Consider the following 21,403-nt stretch of genomic DNA (forward strand, 5'->3'; position numbering starts at 1 on the left):
AACCAGATGTGACAGCCCGGCTACACTGACCAGAGTTAGTCGAGCCAGTAATGTCCAAGTGCTGAAAAAACAGCCTTAAGGAAAGAACAGTCATTCTCAAACATGACTAACACCATTTGCACAGTCCTGTATGAGACGTCCATTGGAAGCTATGAGGTATCACTCTGACACAGTCGAGAGAAAGACTGGGCTCTGGTTTTTACACAACTCATGTGGTAATCTACAGCATTCATTTTTTTTGTCTGCATCTTTGGTGCTAATTGCTGCAATTCCTCAAAATTACTTGTCAATTACAGTGTTTCCAGTAATGTAATGTCCTTTCCTCTCAGTTTTTGGCTGTTTAATCTTTTCTTATCACTGCACAAACCAGAGACGCCGCTTCCTGTGTGACAGAGGATTTTTTATTCCAGGAAAGAATCACCACTGTCCACCACTGTCCAGAGTTTGAATAAATCAGAGGTATACGGTATAAAAATAGGAATGTAACTACAAAAAAATTACACAGATTATTGCTTGAAGAAGCTCAGCAATTGAGATGCTCGTTCAGACAGTGTTCATTACAAGTATATGACATTCCAGACCAGGCCTCAATTATTTTCCAAGCCAAACACAGCAGATTGTCTGATTACTCAGAGGTCCGAGACTCAGCCTCGGCATGTGTTTATTCAAAGGGGCATTGCAAAGAGGAGTGACCCGGGCGTCAATCTCTGGCAGGGAATATGAATTAGCGCACAAAGAGCCCTGATTAAGTTTCGATCCAGTAGCACACTGAAATAGGGCTACCACCACCTGCACGAGCGCAGAGCCTCTGTTCTAAAAGAGCATGCCTAATACGCCGTGTAATGAAACACTGAATAAGGTTCCCAGATGGCCAGTTGGGGTTAGTTGGTTTTTAAAGGTGCAGTTCACCTTCAAATTGCTCACAAAGCGCTGAATCAAGGAAGCTTTAACTGGAAATTAGCAGCGCCCTTGTTGATTATTACTGGCTAGTCTTTGCAACATTTTGCAACCTCTATTTGTTGTCCCAATAGTAACAATTACAAAATGCACGTCTTTCAATGGGAACTCAAAGCAAAAACTACAAGTGGGACTCTTATGCAGTGCTGCAGCTGTGATTGCCAGATACCAGGTTGCCAGATTATGGTTCACAGGCAAGTAGCGTCAGAGTCTAGGGGCGATAATAGAAACACAGAGTGTGTGTGAGAGCCTATAGATGAAAACAAATGGAAACAAGAACGGTGTCATTAAGCGGTGCGCAGCTAATATGTGCTGAGAAGGATGTAGAACCACCCCAGTCAATAGCAAATTTCCTATTAGCATTAGGGATAGAGCAATTAAAAGCAGTGCTGGTAATTCCCACACAATTTCTAAGACAATTAAGATGTTTAGATTAATTGGACCAAAAGCCGCGGGTCAAATTTAATACCAATCGAACATTCAGCCTCTGCTGTTAAAGGCAGTTAATTTGCAATTACGTAAGTAGTCTTTGTAATGTGCTGTAAATGGAAGCCAGATTGGAAAATTTAAACTAAATAAAGTCTGCCCAAGACATTGATTAGCACATTAAAATGTATTTGTGTTTCCTAAAATGCTGGAAAAATAGAGAAGTTTGGGGACAAGTTTGTACTTATAAAAGGACCAGATTTATGGGCATCTTTATTTAAAAACAGGTTTCAATATAGCAAGGACTAGAGAGCTGCCAGTGAGGAGGATGTTTAGGCGGTGCAAGTTAAGGAGCCTAGTAGGCGCTGCATGTCAGGGAGCATTCTGGGTACTGCTTCAAAGGCTCTTGACTGACAGATGATGCTCCGATCAATTTTAGGGAAAGTAATCAGATTTCCTAAAGTATGTTTTCAACTTTCAGCTGGCAGTGAAGGCTGTTCAATATGGCTAATCAATGAAGCATTTACAACTCAATCGAAGGTCCTAATAATTATTTAATGATTATCCTGGCTCTTGGCGATGCGATAAGATAAATACACACACCACGTTGCTATCAGCGATGCTGAATAAGGGATGATTTGAAGGGGTCTGATTGGGATCAACACAGTTTAACTTTAAATTGAATCAGAGGCTCGTGAAACCAAACTCGTGATCTGTCAGCTGTGACGTGCTTAATCAGTTTGACTCGATTAGTGTTTTGCCTGGACTGATAATGTTGTTCGCTGCTTCTCCTTCCAGGCACAGTTTGTGCATTCTTTATCTTTCCTTTGATAAATTTCAGCAGCTATGCCTTATTAAAAACTTCCTCCTTCCTTGTCCTTAATCATAGCCAAACCATCCACTAAAGCACCACACAGTTACTCCTCTTTTGGCTTCCTTAAAGTCAGTAAATCAAGACATGAGCTATCATCACTGTGCGAAAGATAGTGTTCAGGTGCACACCACAGGCATGTAATAGTGAAGTGCGAAGAACTGCACTGTTTCGCACCTCCTCTGAGCAGTTGGACTGTCAAATTGTGAAACCAACTGTTTTTTCTTTTCTTTTTTAAATTGAAGTGCCTTTGATTAGAATGTAACAATGAAAAGCCTCTAAACTGATTACCCTATAATGAGCAAACACTTACAGCCTCCCTACGCGCAACCAAATCCCCTGATTCACGTCGTACAATGTGTGCATACAGATCAGTTTTTTTTTTTAATCAAAGGATTTATAGCAAGAAGTTTGTGCATGTTGATGAAAAACGTACCTGGATTTGTTCAAATGGTACTTCAAAGCTGAAGGACTCGTTGTAGTAAGGGTTGAGGGTGTTTTTCTTGATTGTCGTCTTCTTCTTCTTCAGCCTCTTGCCGTTTTGCATCAGGTGGATCTTCACATATGGATCTGGTGAGAAAGTAGGGCAAGAAGTGACTCAACTGTGCACATACTTCACATCCAAATGCCTCTGACCAAGATGGTCTAAAGACACTTTATCTGCAGCTCCACAGGACGTCCAAGTCAATCAGCAGTATAACAAGACACTAACACGTCCCAAATAGCAGGGTAGTATGTACAATGCATGCTCCTGAGGGTGTTGTGTGTTTATATTGTTCAGTTGCTGTTCCCCATTCAAGAGCCTCAGTTGTACTTGTCCAAAAGGCCATCACAAGTGGCACCACTGTGGCCTCCTGAGGTCAGGCTGCCTCCCCTCTCCTCATCTATTCTTTGGCAGCGAGCATGTCTGATAACAGCCAACCCAGCCTTTGCTCTCAGAGTTTTATTGTTATTAACAATCATGGTGTTGGGCTACCCCTCCTGATTTGTTTACGTCCTCCAAATGCTAATCATGAGCAGAACGGAGGACAGAAAAGAGAGTTAGTGCCTTGGTTGCAGCTAGGAAGACAAAAATAAGAAGATGCCAGAAGGAATGGCACTGTCACTTTCAGAAACCAATCCTGATTTAAATTAAAGCAGATCACAGGAGTCTAAGGATTACCCTGGGAGCCCAGAACTACGTAAAACTTTGCCAACTTTGTGTGAAAAAATGTCACACATTGTTGAAATTTTGGACTCCACATGTGGTATAACTACTCTGTTCATGACAACACAATCTTCTCATTTTTTTTGTTCCCTGGCTGAGAAAAGACCTGTGGTGTTTAATATTGCCGGTCTCCATCCCACAATCATGAAGTCGGTTTGCGCTAGGAGAAAAATCTGATGAACACTGTGTTTGTGCCATTTATCATTCAAGGCAATTTGCTGCTTGAGAGAGACAAAAACAAATAAGGACAACAATCTCAGAGATGCTAATGAGGGAGATGCTGGCCCGCGGCTAGCAATATCCCGCCTAGCTGCTGAAGAGTCAGAACTGCACATCAACATGAATATGCACAAAGACTTTGAATCGGTGTATATAATTAGTGGTTGAAACACTGCTTGCACTGATAATCTGGATTTATCTCTGGATCCCATATGCAAAAAGTGTTTATCAGGCTTTACGTTTTTCTATGTGTGGGCAGTGCTGGAAAAAAAACCCTCTGTTTTGAGTAGGAACATCTGTGGGATTCCTAGCAATACTAAATATTGAGGAAGCTTAGCTCCCTTAATCTTTTATCCAATTTAGGGGGATAAGAACTGATTGCAGACTGGCGGGCACATCTGATACTACATGAATATAGAGAGGAAACCCAGTCAAAAAAATAGCAGGAAAATGAAAAGATGACAGAGGCATGAGAGAGAGAGAGAGAGAAAAGGCAGAGAGGGTTGAGGGATGGAGATAGGGAGAGGAAGATATAGTGAGGCCTCTAATGGAGTGGGTGTCCATTATTACTCTCCTGCTGAGAAGACATGGAGTGCAGAGATGATAAAAACAGACAGTGGATGAAGTGTGTGTGTGTATTGTGAGTCTGTGAGGGAAGAGAATGTGTCCGGCGGTATCTAAATGAGAATCTTTTGTCATCTAGTTTATATCAAACAGCTGCACGAGCCTTTTACCTGCTGCTTTTATCAGTCGACTCCGCTGTTTGTCTTACATTAAAGATTTGCTGCAGTGCCTGTATTATTACACGGGTATATGGAAAAACTTGATTCAAAATGTGATGTAACCTAAACTTGTCATGCATCCCCTATACTGGTGATTTGAACAGATACCAGGATTTATTTATTTATTTATTTTTTTACACTAGGGCAGGAGTCAGGAGTACCCCTCCCACCTCCCACCTGAGACTGTGCCTGAATACACACAACAGAACAGCTGAATGAGCTTATGCAAGATAACCCATTCTAAGGCTCAAAGGAAAAAAAAAAAAACACACCTGTGGCGCCACATCACTGCTATCCAGACACCCCTTATCTTTGAGGCCAGCAGACGAGGGTCTGGCATTATTGAGTTTTGGGAGACTCGTCGTAACTCATATCCGGCCCATTTTGGCGTCCAGACGGATGTAATCTCTCCCATTTTATGGATGAGTGGCAGCACCCTTGATGCAAGAGCGCCTCCCCTCATATGTGTACAGTGTAGAGAGACGCATCGTCACTATCCTGGAGGTTACTCATCTGAGTCATGAACCTTGGCCACGGTGTTATGAGGTGATGCACTGCCGATGATCTAAATGTTTCCCCCGGAGGGCAAGAAGCAGGTTTTTGGAGAAGTGATGAGCTCTGAGCCACATCAGCTGCAGAGGCAGGTGGAGCGACGGGACAAACTACAAAGGCTTCCTGCTTTGCACTGGTTATTAAAGTATTTCAGGCTGCTACCTGCTATTCATTTGGATTTTGATATATGTGGAAAGTTGCACATATATCAAACACCAAATACAAAGCTTCCATCCTCCTGGAGTATTTGCCTGTTAGTTGAGTGTGCAAGCAGCAGAACTGTGCTAAATGAACATCAACTCATGCACTGTTAAATATAGCTAAGCTGTCATCTTAGTTTCTCTCCCATCATTTTGGATTTGCCATGGTGGGGACACCCAGGGGTGACTGTCGGTTTAGTTTTACACTCTCAGCTCAGAGGTGAATCACACACAGGCCACACAAACACAAGTATAGGCTATATAGGACAAAAGGCACACATACAGTGAATGTATAAAGGACTAGGGACATCTTCCTGAAGCCCCTTTTGCACAATCCACATTTCAATCATCTGCTTTTCCTAATCTACATATTTCCTTTTGTGGCTGGTATAGATTTAATAAACTACCTGGATTCACCTTATGTGTGTACTTCATGAAAAGAGGAAGTGAATATTTGGAGCATATCTTCTTAATATATGGCCTTATATTCCATGATCCTCAGGAGAGATGCACTGAACTTCTAAGCAGAATTGAAAAACTGCTCTTATTACTAGCATCTCCTACAAGCCAGCCAATCTGTCAGAAGAAAGTTTGCATTCCCTAATCACTTTCAAATCGCTTGCTCTCTCATTAAGCCTGTTCATCATCCTAATGACCCCCCGGGGCCCACAGCCTTGCTGAGTAGGGACCAGATCTTTCAGTCCAACCGGCCAGAGAAAGAAAACAAATAAACCCTCCAGTCGAGAGGCAAGATGGTGAGCCGGAGCACTAGGTCGAGGAAGTGCAGGTTCATTACTGCCGACACAGTGCCTGCGTGCTTTGATAACCTCCCCCACTGAGATCCATTACCTGGTTATGGGCAGCCTCACATCCTTCTGGGACGCCCTCAGAGGTGCACAGCGGATGGGACCAAACACTGTGAGTGCCACTGTCTCTATTAGCCTGAATGTCCTCATTCCAAGCCGCGGCCAGCCACTTACCCTTTGTGTCCAACACACATATGCACATACAAATGGTTGAATCATGGGCCACGCACTTCATTTCGATGGCACACCTTTCTAGGGACACGCTGAAGTAGGTTGAAATACTGGGTAGTCAAATACACGATTCAAGAAGATGGCAAGTACGATTTTTCCTGCCCCAATGCACAAAATTACCATGCCTCTGTGGGATTGAAAGGGGTATTGACAAATACTGATTACTATTTTTGGTACCCACTGACATGTCAATACACTCCCAGTAATACCTGCCTAATGGAATATTATTATTACAGTATTTTCCATTCAGATACTTTTCGTTTTCGTTACATTTTACTGTGTGCTCTACCATCTGTTATTTTTTTTTGTCAATTACAGGTAACCATCACTGTGTCCTGTAATTATGGGGCAGAGAGACTGGGTGCTTGAGGTGTGTGTGTAGGAAGAGAGCTGTTCCCTTAATTTTGTTGCAGTTCCTCCAGGTTACTTACAGAGGTCAATAAATGTTACTTAATGTCCCTTTAATGGAAGGTGACATTTTATCAGCTTACTGTGTGGGAGTAAGCGTCTTCACAGAGCAGGCCGGTGGACATTAAATTATCATTACATTACTATTATCGCTGATTCTGTTTATTCCACACCAACTCTTTGAGGCAGAGGTCACTTTACTGTATTTAGCCATTATTCAGTTCCTTGCTTTTCCAATCAAAAAGGGACAGAATTAATTCTAGCAAATGTAAGTAAATTCATTAATAATGTTTTAAGCAGAAGAGCTTTGTCTTAAAATGTAATTGTATTAGTTTGCCTATTGTAACTATGTGTCCTTAAGTCCTTAAGTCTTTGATTGCACACAACTTAGTGTACTACATAGCGTTTTTGGTCTGGCTAATACAGAGAAAGGAGGTGTGCTTCCTGTAACGTGCGTGGGATTATTTTGAGCCGACAGCTAAAGCACATGGTGCCCGCTGCATCACTGCACTCCAGTAGCTGCAAATGAGCAAAAAGTCAACTGCACTGTCAGGGGTAATGCGAAAAGTCTCTTTCAAGTCTGTGAGCAGGTTCTGCAGGGGAGAGCAGCATGAGAGCGGCTTCTGGAGGGATGCATTGTTGAGGAACCAGTCAAAAGAATTATTTGTGATTATACATTGGTTAATGAAAATAGCCACATCTTGCGTCGTGAGCCATAATTAGTCATGGTAAACAGGACAGCAAGAGAGGAGAAGACTGATCTCAGGCCATCAATTACTTGTCCTCCTCTTCAAGTCCTGGCTGAGCCACACTGTGGATTGGAGGCTAATTATTGTTATTACAGACCTGCCCATTATTTCATCCATCTGCCACATTTGAAAGTCCATTCTAAGAGGAGAAAAGCACTCCAAAAGATGCTGCCCCCTCAAGCGCTGATGAAAACAATGAGATTCTATTAGTGCAAGTTAATCACAGAAATAAAGCAATATGGAAAGAGGGTTGTGTTTTGCAAGGCTAATTAAAGGAAATTTAAAATTCAGATGATTTCACAAAAGAACACTTAAAACGTGTTACAGCAGACATTAAAGCTCCTCTTAAATTAAATTTTCTAACAACTCTTGTCCCTAATGCTCAGCAATACACGGCATTTGGCAACTTCAAAGGAAACACGAACAAACTATGAGGAACAGATTCTATCAATTAAGATTTAAGTCTAGTAGGAGCAAATGCAGTAATCACTTCTGATGTGCAAACAGAGCAAAGTTGAGACGGCAATTTACAGTATATGCCGACTAACCCTGCCATATGTTAATAATTCACCCTGAAATCCCCAGACCAATACACACAGATAAAGTGTGTTCCAATTAAATGTAGCATACCATATAAAATGTCAAACTGTCTGGTTTCCCTGCTGTTGACGAGAGCATCTTGGAGCTGCATGGATCCACACCACCTTTTTTTTTTTTTTTTTTTTGGTCAAAATGCCTAACAGCTCAGGATGTTGACAATCCCACAATGCAAATGGGCACAGGTGAGAGCTAATGCCAGTAGCATAAAATGGCAGCGGGGGAGGTTTTTTCTGCCAAATGGCTGCCCGCGCTAGTCTGATAGATGAAAGGGGGCTCTGAGCTTTTAATGTGCAGTGTGCTACTGTACTGTGAGATGGTTAGGCTCGGATGGTGAGGCTGGGCTGTCAGGCGGAAAGCGAGTGGACCCAGGTGCATGGTAATTGCAGCAAAAAGAGGTGAGGTGGGAGGGAATTGCACATTTGGGAATTTAAAATGAAACCACTGAAGAAAGTGAAAGGAGAAGCAGGAGGGGGCAGCTAAGTGTGTATTTCTGTATGTGTGTATTTTTTTGAGCCAGTACAAGTAGGTCTGTATGTGTGCTTTAAGGTTGAGCCGATAGTGACCTTTTAGTAAAACCCAGATACTGACCAGTGAGCATCATCCACCTCCAGTAAAATGGATATGATACATGTTGTCCAGCCAAATACTGTTTAACTGATAGAAACACATAATTGCCACTAGAATGCTTTGGTTCAGTGGAGAATTTTAGTGTCCTGTTACCAAAATACTGTTTATTATTTAGATACTTTTAATTAGTTATTTATTATTTGGCATGAAAATGGACAATTTGAAAGAAGAAGAGATCAAAAGTTTGCTCATCGTCTTCAAAAACCCAAATCAGCCTCACCCTAGTGTATATGCATGCATGTGTCTGTGTATAATTATGCACTGGTTTAGGTGTATTTCTATTTAAAGCATTAATGTGCACACAGCTGGCTCTGCTATGCACCTTTGCCCACATTGCTTTGCTTTGCCCCCACTGGAAATGAACAGATTCACAAAACGCGATTCATTTGTTTCCGCAGAGCAGTGTGACAATAAAACTTTTCTTTCATGAGAGGAACACTAAAAATAAGCCTCTCACTGTGAAACCACGATGGCAGTTTGGGATTAACGGAGCGCCTTGGGAGAGCGTTGGAGATCCGTCATGCTGCATCTTGTCCCTGGCAAGTTGTGTGTGCGTGAGTGTGAGCGTGTGTGGACGTTTTGCAATGCTGTGGATGTTGCGTAATAGGAGTTCCACCCCTCTTCCAACTTAAAAGGTGGCACATTCGGTTACCATGGCATCGGACTCGCTATTCGGACATGACTGTAGTGTGATAAATGTCATCTATTGATCCTAATCCTGTACGACGGTACTGCTGGAGCTGGACTAGAGCACGGGTGTGTGTTTCATTTGTTAGTTCTTTCCTCCCTGCGCCCATTAGTGCCTACTGCAGCCATTAGTGGTTGTTTGTGTGCTTGTTTGTGTGTGTGTTCCCCACAACATTAGGTCTGAACAGTGCAGCTCTGTTTCCACCCACACCACTGATTCCTCGGGGCTTTACATGGCTGGCGCTCAATTTGTTTCTCCTGAGAGCATTGATGACATAATTGTTTCTTCTCTGGGAATTTTTTTTTTTTTTTTCAGCAATTTCTCCCCCACTGAGAGATGTCGTGGTGTGATATTTTTTAGGACTGAGGGACAAAGCTCTGAAAATCCAGCTGGTACATTGGATGTCATTTATTTTTTTTTGACAAATGGAATTGTGGTCAGTGACGTGTGCAGGGGCCAGTAAAGAGAGAAAATAAAAGTGGTAGGGTGGCAGGAAAAGCAAAGCAATTACTGCTGTAGATGTGTAATTACAGACAATGAGATTGTCACAGGGAAAGTCAACGGGCACTCAAACTCACACATGCTGCTTTTCTCACCTGACAAGCCTCCCACATCCATTTTCTTCAGGTTCTTGGCCTCTAGGATGACCACGGTCAGCTTGCCGGCAGTGGGCACGTATCGCAGTGAGAAGCAGATATCACCCAGCTTCTCTTGCTGTTGGTAAAACACAAGCATAGCAGAAGTGAGAACGGTTACAGTTGCACATGCAAAAAAACAAAAAAACAAAAACATTAAATCCTAATTTACTGCATGGCTACCTCATAACAGATGCTCACAGAGGGGTCAGGCTAGGAGAAGTACAAAAAAACAGATAAAACAAAAACAGCTTGTGAATCCTCCTCCAACGCATAATTTGAGATTGTTCAGTAAACCGAATGTGCAGATCTATTTTAGATTTTTGCTTGTTGCATTAACACATCAGCAACTTTGGCCTACAAGTATTTGGTAAACTATTAAACAGTACAAATGAATATATATGTGTATCCAGGTCAAAAATGATACTATGATGTTACTGAAAGTTATATTACAGTGATATGTGACTGTAACATGGCTGTTGACAATAATTACAGTAGAATATCTGTTTGAGTTAGAGCTTAATATCAATGTGGGCTATTCACATTATCACATTTATATGTTTATTTATTCTTTTTTTATACTTGAAATACAAATGACTTTTTAGTTGTCTGCTGACCGAACCTTATAGAAAACCCAAATAAGGCCCACTGTGAGACAGAAAAAAGAGTGCAGTACAGTCTTTAGGCCATCGGGGGCAGTGCTGAACCATCAGTGGGACTTTTACATTTGCTTCCATATATTAGCCAGTAACTGGACTATTGCCGTCAATGATCCACTGCCTGATATTTATAATGAATACATAATAATAATAATAATAATAATAATAATAATAACAATAACAATAACAACAACAACAACAATAATAATAATTACAAATAAATAAATAAATAAATAAAAAATGATTTCAATCTCTGAAGATTTCCACTAGCATTGAGTCTATGTGATGTTGTCAGAGGAAAAAAAAGCTTTTTTTTCCTAAATTCAGTTTTCATTCATCTAAGCACATAGAAATATGTATCTCCTAAACCACTTTCTCATCATTTTCACCGATGCACAGTTAAAAAATAAATATATATTTTGAGAGTTGATTGTATAGAAAAGTCCCACTGACTCCTATTCATTTGACTATTCATTTGAACTCTTTACATAGACTATCTCTGGTACAGACTAGAGTTGCATGATATAACGTAAAAAATATCAATACCGCAATATCAGTGAGAAATATAATGTGCATCTCAATAAAATTTCTGTAAAAGTATGTGATATTTTGGCAAACAGAAAAAAAGATGACTGGTTGCTCTATATGGTCAAATATAGATAAAAATATTTTGGGTGCAGAGCCAGTGCTTCAAACAAGAAGGCAATCCACACACTCCAAGTATAAGAAAATGTAACAGGGCTTTAAAAAACCCTGATGAAGGTCTACAGAAGTAGAAACATGCTGGATTTTTGATGATTTAGCCACTCGTTTTTGGAGCGTCTGGGTTGCCTTCTTGTATGTGGCATTTCGTTTATGCTGTGAAAGCAACAGACAGGCATTTGTGCCTATTGTTAGATGAGAGGCAATGGGTGTGTTCGATTTAAGGCTTGAGTGAACTCAAAGCGGGTGGTTTGCTGATAAACCTCTCATTGGCTGTCTGGGCTGTCATGTCACGGTGCACGGGTTTACTAAATGAGCCTATCCTATGTGAAGCATATCATGTGACCCGTGTGTGCCTCAAGTTCAGGGGCAGCATGATTTTTTTTTTTTTTTTTTAACAACCATCTTACCATTTTTCCATGAGTAATGTAACATATCACTGTTTCAGTTTCACTTGTGTTATAACCTACCCTGAAAATTAGATTTCAGTTGAAGAATCCAAAGCTCCCGCCAACCATCATCAACATCAGGTCTTGTTTTCTTGATAACTGGTTGTGTACTCATGCTTAACTAGTTTAAAAGACAAATGGTGGAAAAGTTCGGAGGGTGGAAGCAATCCCACTGCTTTGATTAGATTAAACAAAAGGACTGACAGGAACAATGAATCAGTGTTCTTGCATCAATACTATTTGACTTTCCTGATCATTCACCCAGAAACTCACCAGAGTGGTAATTGAATTATCCTTGCATATCCTGATCCCTAAAATTGCGGCTTGAAAGAGAGAGAGGGTGCAACCACCTATTGCAGGTGTCCTGGGAAAGCTACAATTGCTGTTTCCAGAGAGTAGTAAGAGTAACTCTTAATACTGTAACAAAAGTAAAAAAAAAAAATGTTTCTGTAGAATAACCGCCAGTGAAAACAATACATAATAGCAAGAATAAAAGAATAAGATGGATGGCTAATTTAGGCAGAATCTTATTTTGGCAAACTATGTATAACCATTTTCTGGTCAGATATCCCACAAAACAGCCTCCTGATCTGTATGCAGGACAAGCTGTTAACAAGGTCAGCCATTGTGTGAAGCAGCTGTTTGCTGTCTTGCAGTGTGAATGGAAAAATAATGACAGAATACTGAAGGACAAAACAAAAAGTTTCTCATCAAGTTGTACATCTCTTAAACCCAACCCAGGTTCCCATAGAGCTAAAATGCATTCTTAATTGTGTTTTGAGGGAAATGTACCTTTGTTGTGGATTACATTTGTCTCTAATCTCTCACAAATATATTTGTTGTTACCAAAACTACTTGGTCAAGGTTAAGGAAAGGTTAGATTTAGGTGTAAAAACCACTTAGATATGGTAACGTAACATAACATAGTGTAACGCAACATAAGTAACACTCGCAACAAGCTGTTGGACTGTGCTGGACTCGAACTTGTTGCCTTTTTCAAAGTCGGTTGTCTGACCCTTCCACCACCCCACCTTCCGGCTGGCGTGGACTAAATGATTACAAGCGTTCTTGTGATTTGTTACAAAAAAAATGTAATCCACAACACAATACGTTTCCTTAATAGAGTGTAGCTGTATGAGAACATAATTTTTAGGAGACAGGGCTCCTTCAAACTGTATGCTCTGAAAGTACAGCAATCACTTCAGTGGGTCATTCAAATCTCCATCGCCATAAATGGTCGTAATCACACCCTGAGCAAGTAAGTGATGCCAACAACAAGAACAGACACGCTCAATAACTCTCTCAGGTCACACCTGTTTTCCTCATCGCTTGGAAAAACCATTTTGAATAGAGATTATAAATCAGAGACAAACTAAGCTTGAATATCGACCTTTATTGTACAACAGCAGTCTTTCATCATGTTTCAATCAAGGCCTCTTTCCTCATGCTGAAACAATGTGTTGGGACTGTAATGAGGTTGTGCAGAGTGTTATACTGTATGTAAGGCGGGTGTCCATACAGGCTGCCACCTCCAGGTACTATATCAGTCATTAGCTTGACTTGTAGACGCACTATGAAGCCAATGATTAGAGTCTCACTTTAATGACGAGGGCCGGAGTTTAATCAACACAAATACACACTTCTCTGAGGGCAGGCAAGGGAGAGGGAGGGACGGGATAATTATAGCTGTCTACAGCAGGGATCAAGCTCTTCAGTATTTTCTATTAACTGTAAAAGGCCAGCCCCTGCCTTTTGACCTGAAAAGCCATCCTCTGAGTTTGCCACTCCGTATCTGACCTTAAAAGTACAGTGTATGAGTGCGTTGGGTATTTTATCTTTAACTTTATGCACTCTGCTGCTTCTGCTCTGTTGAATTAAATGGTTTAAACCTGAAAAGCGACGGAATTTCAGTCATTAGAGTCATTAAGAGCCATCTTTGCTTTTTTTTATTTCAGGAGAACAATATAGGCTACTAAATGTACAGTATTTTTGGAGCACTTAGCTCTTTTTCACGAAGTATACTGTTGAGGTTAGCCCATGGAACAGCCATTATCTCATATTGACTTCCTTTATTAAATCTAAACCAATTATGAAGGAGGAGATGTAGATAAAGAAAAGCAGACTAGTTCAAGAAGGAACTTTAAGTTTTAAGACGACTAAGATATGGATTGTGCAAAATGGGCTGCAATTATCTGGAAGACTAATATTTTGTGCATTCATTGTAGGATTTCACCTCATAAACTAAGTTTGACACTGTTTCAGACTATTTCAGACAGCTTATACAGAAGATTTGATTTAAATTTGGACCTTGCATGGTGCTGATATGCAATTTTAATGTTCATCTTGATGCTGGTTTCTTGGTTAGGTCTTTGGGTTGAGAAAGATGCTCAAGCTCTGTAAGACTTGCCTGGCAAAGGAAGGCTGCATTAACAATCAGTTTGGTTGCTTTGATTGTAACCAGCAACTGGATAAAGCATCAGGATTTTGATCCTCACTATAATGGTACAGTAGTTGAGCTGCCAAGGAAGGGAATCCTTTTGACCTTGCCAGGTGTAATTTACAGCCACTGAGGCTTGCCTTGAGTTCTGCAATTCAATACACTTTCAAGGAGGGCACATAACCTGAAAAACTTCTTTCTAGAAATTTTCAGACAGATGGATCACCGTCTTGTCACTTACAGACAGCCCCAATCACCCCTCAGTGTCACATTATGATTAGAGCATTCACATAATGTTAATCAGCTGGATTGTGGAAAGTGTCAATTTCCATGGTCCTCCTGTGCAAGTGTTCTCCAGTGGGCGGTAACAGTGAAGGGCATTTACTACTGTGTCTCAATCTTTGCGTAAAATTGTCAGGTACAATTGTATGACCAAATGCTGCGGCAGTATAGTGATGCCTTTGAACTCAAACAGCAGAACCAGTCATTCAACAGTGTTATAATTAACCTTTAAATCAAACCACCATAATGCTAAAAATGAAGTTCCCCTGGCAACACATGCTATATGCCATGACATTTACCATGAAAATTGAATCTCCTGAACTGTTGCCTGGAAAGTCACACTGCTATTAATTGAAGGGGAAGTATGGACATCTGATTAAGTGACATTTCCAGAGGAGATGGATTACATCAGCCACAGCCTTACATTTGCACTTCAAACACAGGTGGCTTGCTGAACACAGCAAAATCACTTATATAAGTACGAATAAAAACTGTCTCATAAAATACTCTCATTATGGAAGCAGTACTCAGTGTACCATGATGAAAACCTTGACAAGGAGAGAAATGTATCAGGAAATTAAATTAAACCTGCTCATTCCCCGTGGCCTAGGAAGCCATTGACTGCTTGGAGAATGTGGCATTAACTGGTTGAAAAACGCTTACCTCCTCCTTTTCGGCGCTCTGCAGATCCCGCCACTCCTCTGTTATGTGGCTGAAGTCCACCTTATTCATGGGCACCTTGATGTCGCCAATGGCGTCATGTTTGGAGAAGCGGTCAAAATCGTACACCGTCATCACCAGTGTCTTGCCTCCTAGCTCAACGTAGGGCACCTGAAGAGGATGGCGATATTGGACTTGTCAAAATATGGTCAAAACAAAAGAAACAGTGTCCTGTTAATAGAACTTCAATTATCTATTACTTTAATTTCTGTGTTGCAAAACAGAACGTGAAAGAGAACTTAAGTTTTGAGTGCCAGAAATCTTACCACCTGGACAAGTAATCATTGAGTCACTGGTATGCCCTATAGATATATTAGGCTTTAATTTAGAGGAGCTTCAGTCTTTGATAAGATCTTAACAGAAAACAGGAAGACTGGTGGGTTCTAACAATAGTGATAAGCCTGAGTTGCACGCTCACGCGTTAGAGTGCCTGCAAGGCTCATATTACCTCAGCCTTAAAGGAAAAGTTTGTGGTGCATCTATCCCAAAGGTAATTACATGTCAAGGAGAGACAGAGGTGTGTGTGTTATGGGGGTGGTTGGTGGTGGGTGGTGGGTGGGGGGTGCTTATGGCTCCAAATCAATCACTGTTCCTCTAACCCTTGATAGACAACATTATCTGGTCTAGATCCTGGGATGTGGAAAGGAGAGGCAAGGGGGGTTGCCAGCTGTATCTATGATTCTTGATTGCTTTAAATTAAGCTGCTTTTGAGACAACACTCATTAAATGGAAGTAACTTGTTAGAAAATGGCAAAAAGAGGTAGAGATAAGACTCCCAGGTTTGCCCTTGACATTATCAGACAAACTCTTTAGTCGGTCTTTTCCATGTCACTATTGCCTATAATCACCTGTCCTGTTTTTCCAGGATACATCACAGATTTGGAATTAGGTATCACCCAAAATCACACAATTAAACCTGCTGTTAAGACACATATCACATCACATTATGCCTAACTTCTGCCAAACACCTGCGCTCTTCACTGCTGGGTGGATAACACAACTTTCCCCACTGCTGAGCAACAGCCATGCATCCATTACAGCCAAGGCAAGGCCAGGGTGTACCGGTGCATCTGCCTGTGTTAATCCCAATCACATTGAGCCTCTCTCTCTCTCTCTCTCTGTGTGTGTGTGTGTGTGTGTGTGTGTGAGAGAGAGAGAGAGAGAGAGAGAGAGAGAGAGAGAGGAGAGAAAGAGAGAGAGAGGAGAGAAAGAGAGACAGAGAGAGAGAGAGAGAGAGAGAGAGAGAGAGAGAGAGAGAGAGGAGAGAGAAAGAGAGAGAGAGGTATTCTGTCAGGAGCTTGTTAATGTGCCAGCTGGTTGCTGTCTCCACACCTTCCCAGAATTCACTACTGCATGCAAATCTGATTGTCAGTGGAACCAAAAAATGCCCTCTTACAAAACAGCGCTTGAGATGCACAAATGTTTTGGGCGTTAGGTGGATGCAGATGATGTGTTCGTGCAAACTTTCTGTACCTTGAAGGTGAACTGCTCGTTGAAGGTGGGGTTGAGGGTCTTCCTATGGACCTTGGTCTCAAACTTCTTCTTCTTGTCTGGTAACAGGTAGACCTTTACATAGGGGTCAGACGTGCCACCCATGTCCATAGCGGGCAGCTCTGCAGCCTGGATAATCCCCACTATGAGCTGAGGGAGAAAGGGGAAGGGTGGACAGAGAGGGCACCCAAGTCAGACTCTCCACAACTCTACTGACACCAGCATCACAACCTGCACTGTCATCCCACCACCATCCCAACAGAGCATCCGCACCTTGGTTGGTTCCATGCTCGAAAATATTTCCTCATCCCTACTGCAAGATCTATAGCAGCATTTTCTTTTGTTGTCCTTGCTATTTGATGTCCTTTGCTCTTTGCTGAAAGTAATCACTCTCTCATCACGGTGGCTTGTGCGATGATTGCGAGTCATTTTTCTTTGATTTGGTGCAAATAGCAGAAGGCCTGGGACTTACAGTCTGGTGGTGGAGAAGGAGTTAGCAAAGGTCAGGATGTGTCAGGCTAGGAGTGAGGGGCCTGTTTCTCTTCACATCAGGCTGATAATTGATAACCACACTGGGTGCATAGGAGGCTGATTGACCTGCCAGTCAGGGCCCCTCCTCACAGGCTTCTCAGGAGGCCCAGCTAGTCACTCAGTCAATCACCTCCCTATCAGGCAGCCATCAAGCAGCAATCTGGAGGCTGACCAGGGCATTCAGCCATAGAGCTCTACAGCTGTCAGAGGCTGCATGGGTTTACTGCCTGGTGCAGCCAGTGATCTCAAGATAAATAAAAAGGTGGCCCCATTATGACCTTGTGGTGGGCACATGATGGACTAAGGGACATAATTCACTCTAACCTGTGTTCTTGTGATGTTTGGTGAACAGTATACAGTGATGTGGGGTTACGTTCACTTTTAGAGTAGAGGGTATTATGGGTAATGGTGTAACATGGTGCACTGCCATTTTGTTGAGTATGATGTTGTTGTTATGTTAACACTATGATACATTTTCATTAAAAAGAACCACAAATGCAAGATCTAAAGTCTTCTCACTAACAGAGAAAATACTGTCAGTGGCAGTGTTTCTCTGGAGGATGAAATAATGGTTATTGAGTTAATTCTTATTAAGCAGAGCCAAAACACCACAATTTTCTGGCTAAGCAACATTACAATGAGTAGGTAGTGGTACTATCAGTCCTAGATGTCTTAAATCTTAAAAAAAAAAAAAAAAAAAAAAAAAAAAAAATAGTCATACAAGTCATACAACTTGCTGCTGACCTCCCAACAATTTACAGTAATCATACTAGTCTGTGGTTATTAAGCCAGCTAGATAGCCCTAGCCTGCTGATGTTCCAAAATCAAAAATGTCATGGTCATGAATGACTAAGAAGAAGGTATTATTTAGTTATTTATTTATTTGAGGTCATTCTTTGCTTTGTTTGCCAATTAACAGACCTGCCCTCTGAAAAACTGAGGTTCCTTGGCAATGAGCACTGAGGTTCACTCAGCCAATCAGATTAATTCTGCCTCCACAGAAGCTGAAACCAAGATCCCAACTTGCTAAAAGACCCTTTGCTCAGAAAACTCATTACTTTTAAGTGTCAACACAACAACAAGTAGAAGAAAAGACAAAAATGAAAGTATGAGTTTGGTGCAGGTAAAGATACTGTTTACTAGGTTATCTCTGTCTCTAACAGCACTAACAAGAAGCTCACGTGGGATGGTGGTGAGATTCCAGTACAGAAAAGTCTTCATGGAACGATGTAGTGTGGATTATCATGGAACCATGTAAGTGTACCAGATATGAACACACCCGCACGGTTGCACACTCACACACACACACACACACACACACACACACACAATCATACAAAGACAGACGTAATACAGACAGAGTACATCAGACAAGACAACATCATGGAAAAGCATGGACCATCCATTTCAAAGGGATATCCCAGGTTATGCACCACATTGTCATAACATTACCGTAACACTGCAACGCCAACACTGAAATGAGATCCTGCCATCATTTGGATGGGTTCCTTTGACAGAAATATAATTTCTAAGACTACAGGGTTGCATGTACCTTATCAGGCTCACCTACTGCAAAATAGATGCCTATCTTAGAAGGCAAAGGAAATTGTACAATTATTCTGGCTGTCAATTACCCAAACCAAAGTGTAATGATATTACAGCTATGTCTTGCACTGTGGTGCTGTGAAGCAGCACTTAGATTGGGGTGTAGCAATTCATCCTTGCATGCTGTCTATTTGATTTCCACTCGGCCATCAGCACAGTCTGTGTCAGACACACTGTGTCACACTGTCTTTACAGCGAGCTGCACTGATGCTCACGATGAGATTAGAACAGGAACCTGTTTGAAATGTTGATATACAGGTTGATGCTTCACGTAATTGTATTTTTCCTAATGCTGTGTGACACTATTACAAACATTTAAAGCGTGTAATTTACAGTTACAACAGCTCTTTTTGTATTGTAGTAATTATCTTGTGAATACCATTTTATTTGAACTACTACTACTACTAACCCTATCCTTTGTATGTTTTGTATGGACTTTAAACTTAGCGTGAGTGAAGGTAAATGTGCACCAACATGGACAAAAAAGTCAATCTAATCTAATTTAATTACTAATTACTGTAATTAATGACTGGCTGTAAATGCAATAACAATTAAAGGACTATATACCAGAGATTTTGCATGTTTAACATTCATTCATTCATTCATTCATCTAAACCGCTTATCCTCACTAGGGTTGCGGGGGGTTGCTGGAGCCAATCCCAGCGCTCATAGGGCGAAGGCGCATGTTTAACATAATATCTATAAAATGTATATAATTCACATTCCTTCATATTGTTACCTAAAGCACTCACTTGTATTTAAGAACTCCAATATTATTTTTTTCTATCTTTTATCCAGCCACCGGTTTCCATTCATTCCACTACAATATGAAAATGAACTTTCAGAGACTTCAAACTTTCTTCACACCAGTATTCCATCACCGTGATAAAGTCGTCCACATTAGTTCTCCTAAAAGCAGCATGAGCTGTTGTGTTTTCATGACTTGTAATTCAGTGGAGGGAAACAGTCTAACCAAAAATAGTCTCCAGGGAAACAATTATCACTGCTGTGGTTTATGAACGGTGATGACTTTGTTAGACACAGAAGCAGAACATTATTACATGGGTGTTTCAACCAAAAATTCAAATTTAAATATCAAATCAAATATTTTTGATTATATGCTGTGAAATCTTTAATAGCCCAGCATGATTTGCAAAATGGTTTGTGAAAATGTAAAATGTGGACAAACTGTAGCAAATGCACCAAACATTATAATTCACTGGTATGGTCCTTTAAATTTTCGACATCTGACCACTGTCTTATTTTTTGGAGGAAAAACTTGAATTGCACTGACTTGGACACAAAGACAACTGTGGTTGTGCGCTTGCACATCTGTGTGGGTGTTTATATTTGACCAAGGACTAGCACATTATCACAACAGAGGGCTGCTGGTATTAACCCCTCTCTGTTTGTGTGCTATTGTACACAGTTGTTCAGTCCACTGGGCAGTGCACTGACCGGAATGGGTATAGGATGGTGATTCAGCCCTTGGCAGCTTATCTTGGAGGGCTTTGTCCTAATACATCAGGGCCCTGCTCTGACAACTCCACAGGCTGCGTGCGCGCGCACACACACACACACACACGCACACACACACACACACACACACACACACACACACACACACACACACACACACACACACACAAAGCATACTTGAAAAAGGCTGCTTATAAACAGACGGATGTGTCATAGCCCTGACTAGTTTTTACTGCAGCGGCTTTATGCTGTAGCTCTGTTTACAGGACGAGCATCGTAAGGGAAGTTCTAGAATTGAAGTTAAAGAAATAAAATGCGTGATTTGACGTTCATACCTTCATAATAATCATTATAAAAATTCACTTATTCGGACTGAACACAATGCAGTAAGCCTCCACTTGACCTGTAAAAAGTCCAATGAATATGGTAATGATGTTGGATGTAGGAATGGCATTATAATTCTTTTCCTGCTGTGCTGAGGGGGCTCTTTGTGCTTCATTTGCCGTTCCGTCTGCCTGATGTAGCTGCTTGGCTGTTCCCTGAGTGAATTTAGATCTTTTACAAAACCCTTGCTCTCATTAGTGTATAAACCCAGTATCATCAAGACCAGGGGCACAGCCATTTGTGGTGATTAACATACAGAAACAAACTGAGACTTTGGGTCCTGACATTCATCTGCCTGTCTTCTTCATTAAGCCGGATCCCCTTCCTCTTGTACACACACAGCCACACACCAACACACATACACACGTACACATACGCATGCAGTCCGATATCTACCCCAGAATTTTATTTTTGGCAGGGCAAAAAAGCCTGTGAAACAGCAGTTGGATAACCATGGGATACTAAAACTGTTGACTGAAACTGAGACCAATGAAATGTTTTTAGGTGCGTTAGCTGCTCCTTTAAGGCAGCCACTCCACCTATCAGTGGGGGAAATATGACACACACACACACACACACACACACACACACACACACAAAACAAACCACACACACACACACACACACACACACACACACAAACCTCAATGTGAGGACAAAGGATTTGAGTGGAGGCCACTGTGCCTCTGGACTGTGTTCATCACTA

At 41.3% G+C, this 21,403-nt stretch overlaps 1 protein-coding gene across 7 annotated transcripts in view; it reads right to left on the bottom strand.

Moving 5' to 3' along the window:
* Positions 1-21,403, bottom strand: part of syt1a (synaptotagmin Ia) — a 196,825-nt gene that overhangs the window by 3,831 nt on the left and 171,591 nt on the right. For all 7 annotated transcript variants that reach the window (XM_030046291.1, XM_030046295.1, XM_030046289.1 and 4 more), the window contains 4 exons: positions 16,681-16,848; positions 15,151-15,318; positions 9,920-10,037; positions 2,691-2,824 (listed from right to left, as the gene is read on the bottom strand). In XM_030046291.1, the coding sequence (XP_029902151.1) occupies positions 2,691-2,824; positions 9,920-10,037; positions 15,151-15,318; positions 16,681-16,848 (588 nt within the window). The remainder of the gene's footprint in view (positions 1-2,690; positions 2,825-9,919; positions 10,038-15,150; positions 15,319-16,680; positions 16,849-21,403) is intronic.

The sequence above is a fragment of the Myripristis murdjan genome, chromosome 23 (assembly GCF_902150065.1).
Source record: "Myripristis murdjan chromosome 23, fMyrMur1.1, whole genome shotgun sequence".
In the NCBI taxonomy this organism is placed as follows: domain Eukaryota; kingdom Metazoa; phylum Chordata; class Actinopteri; order Holocentriformes; family Holocentridae; genus Myripristis; species Myripristis murdjan.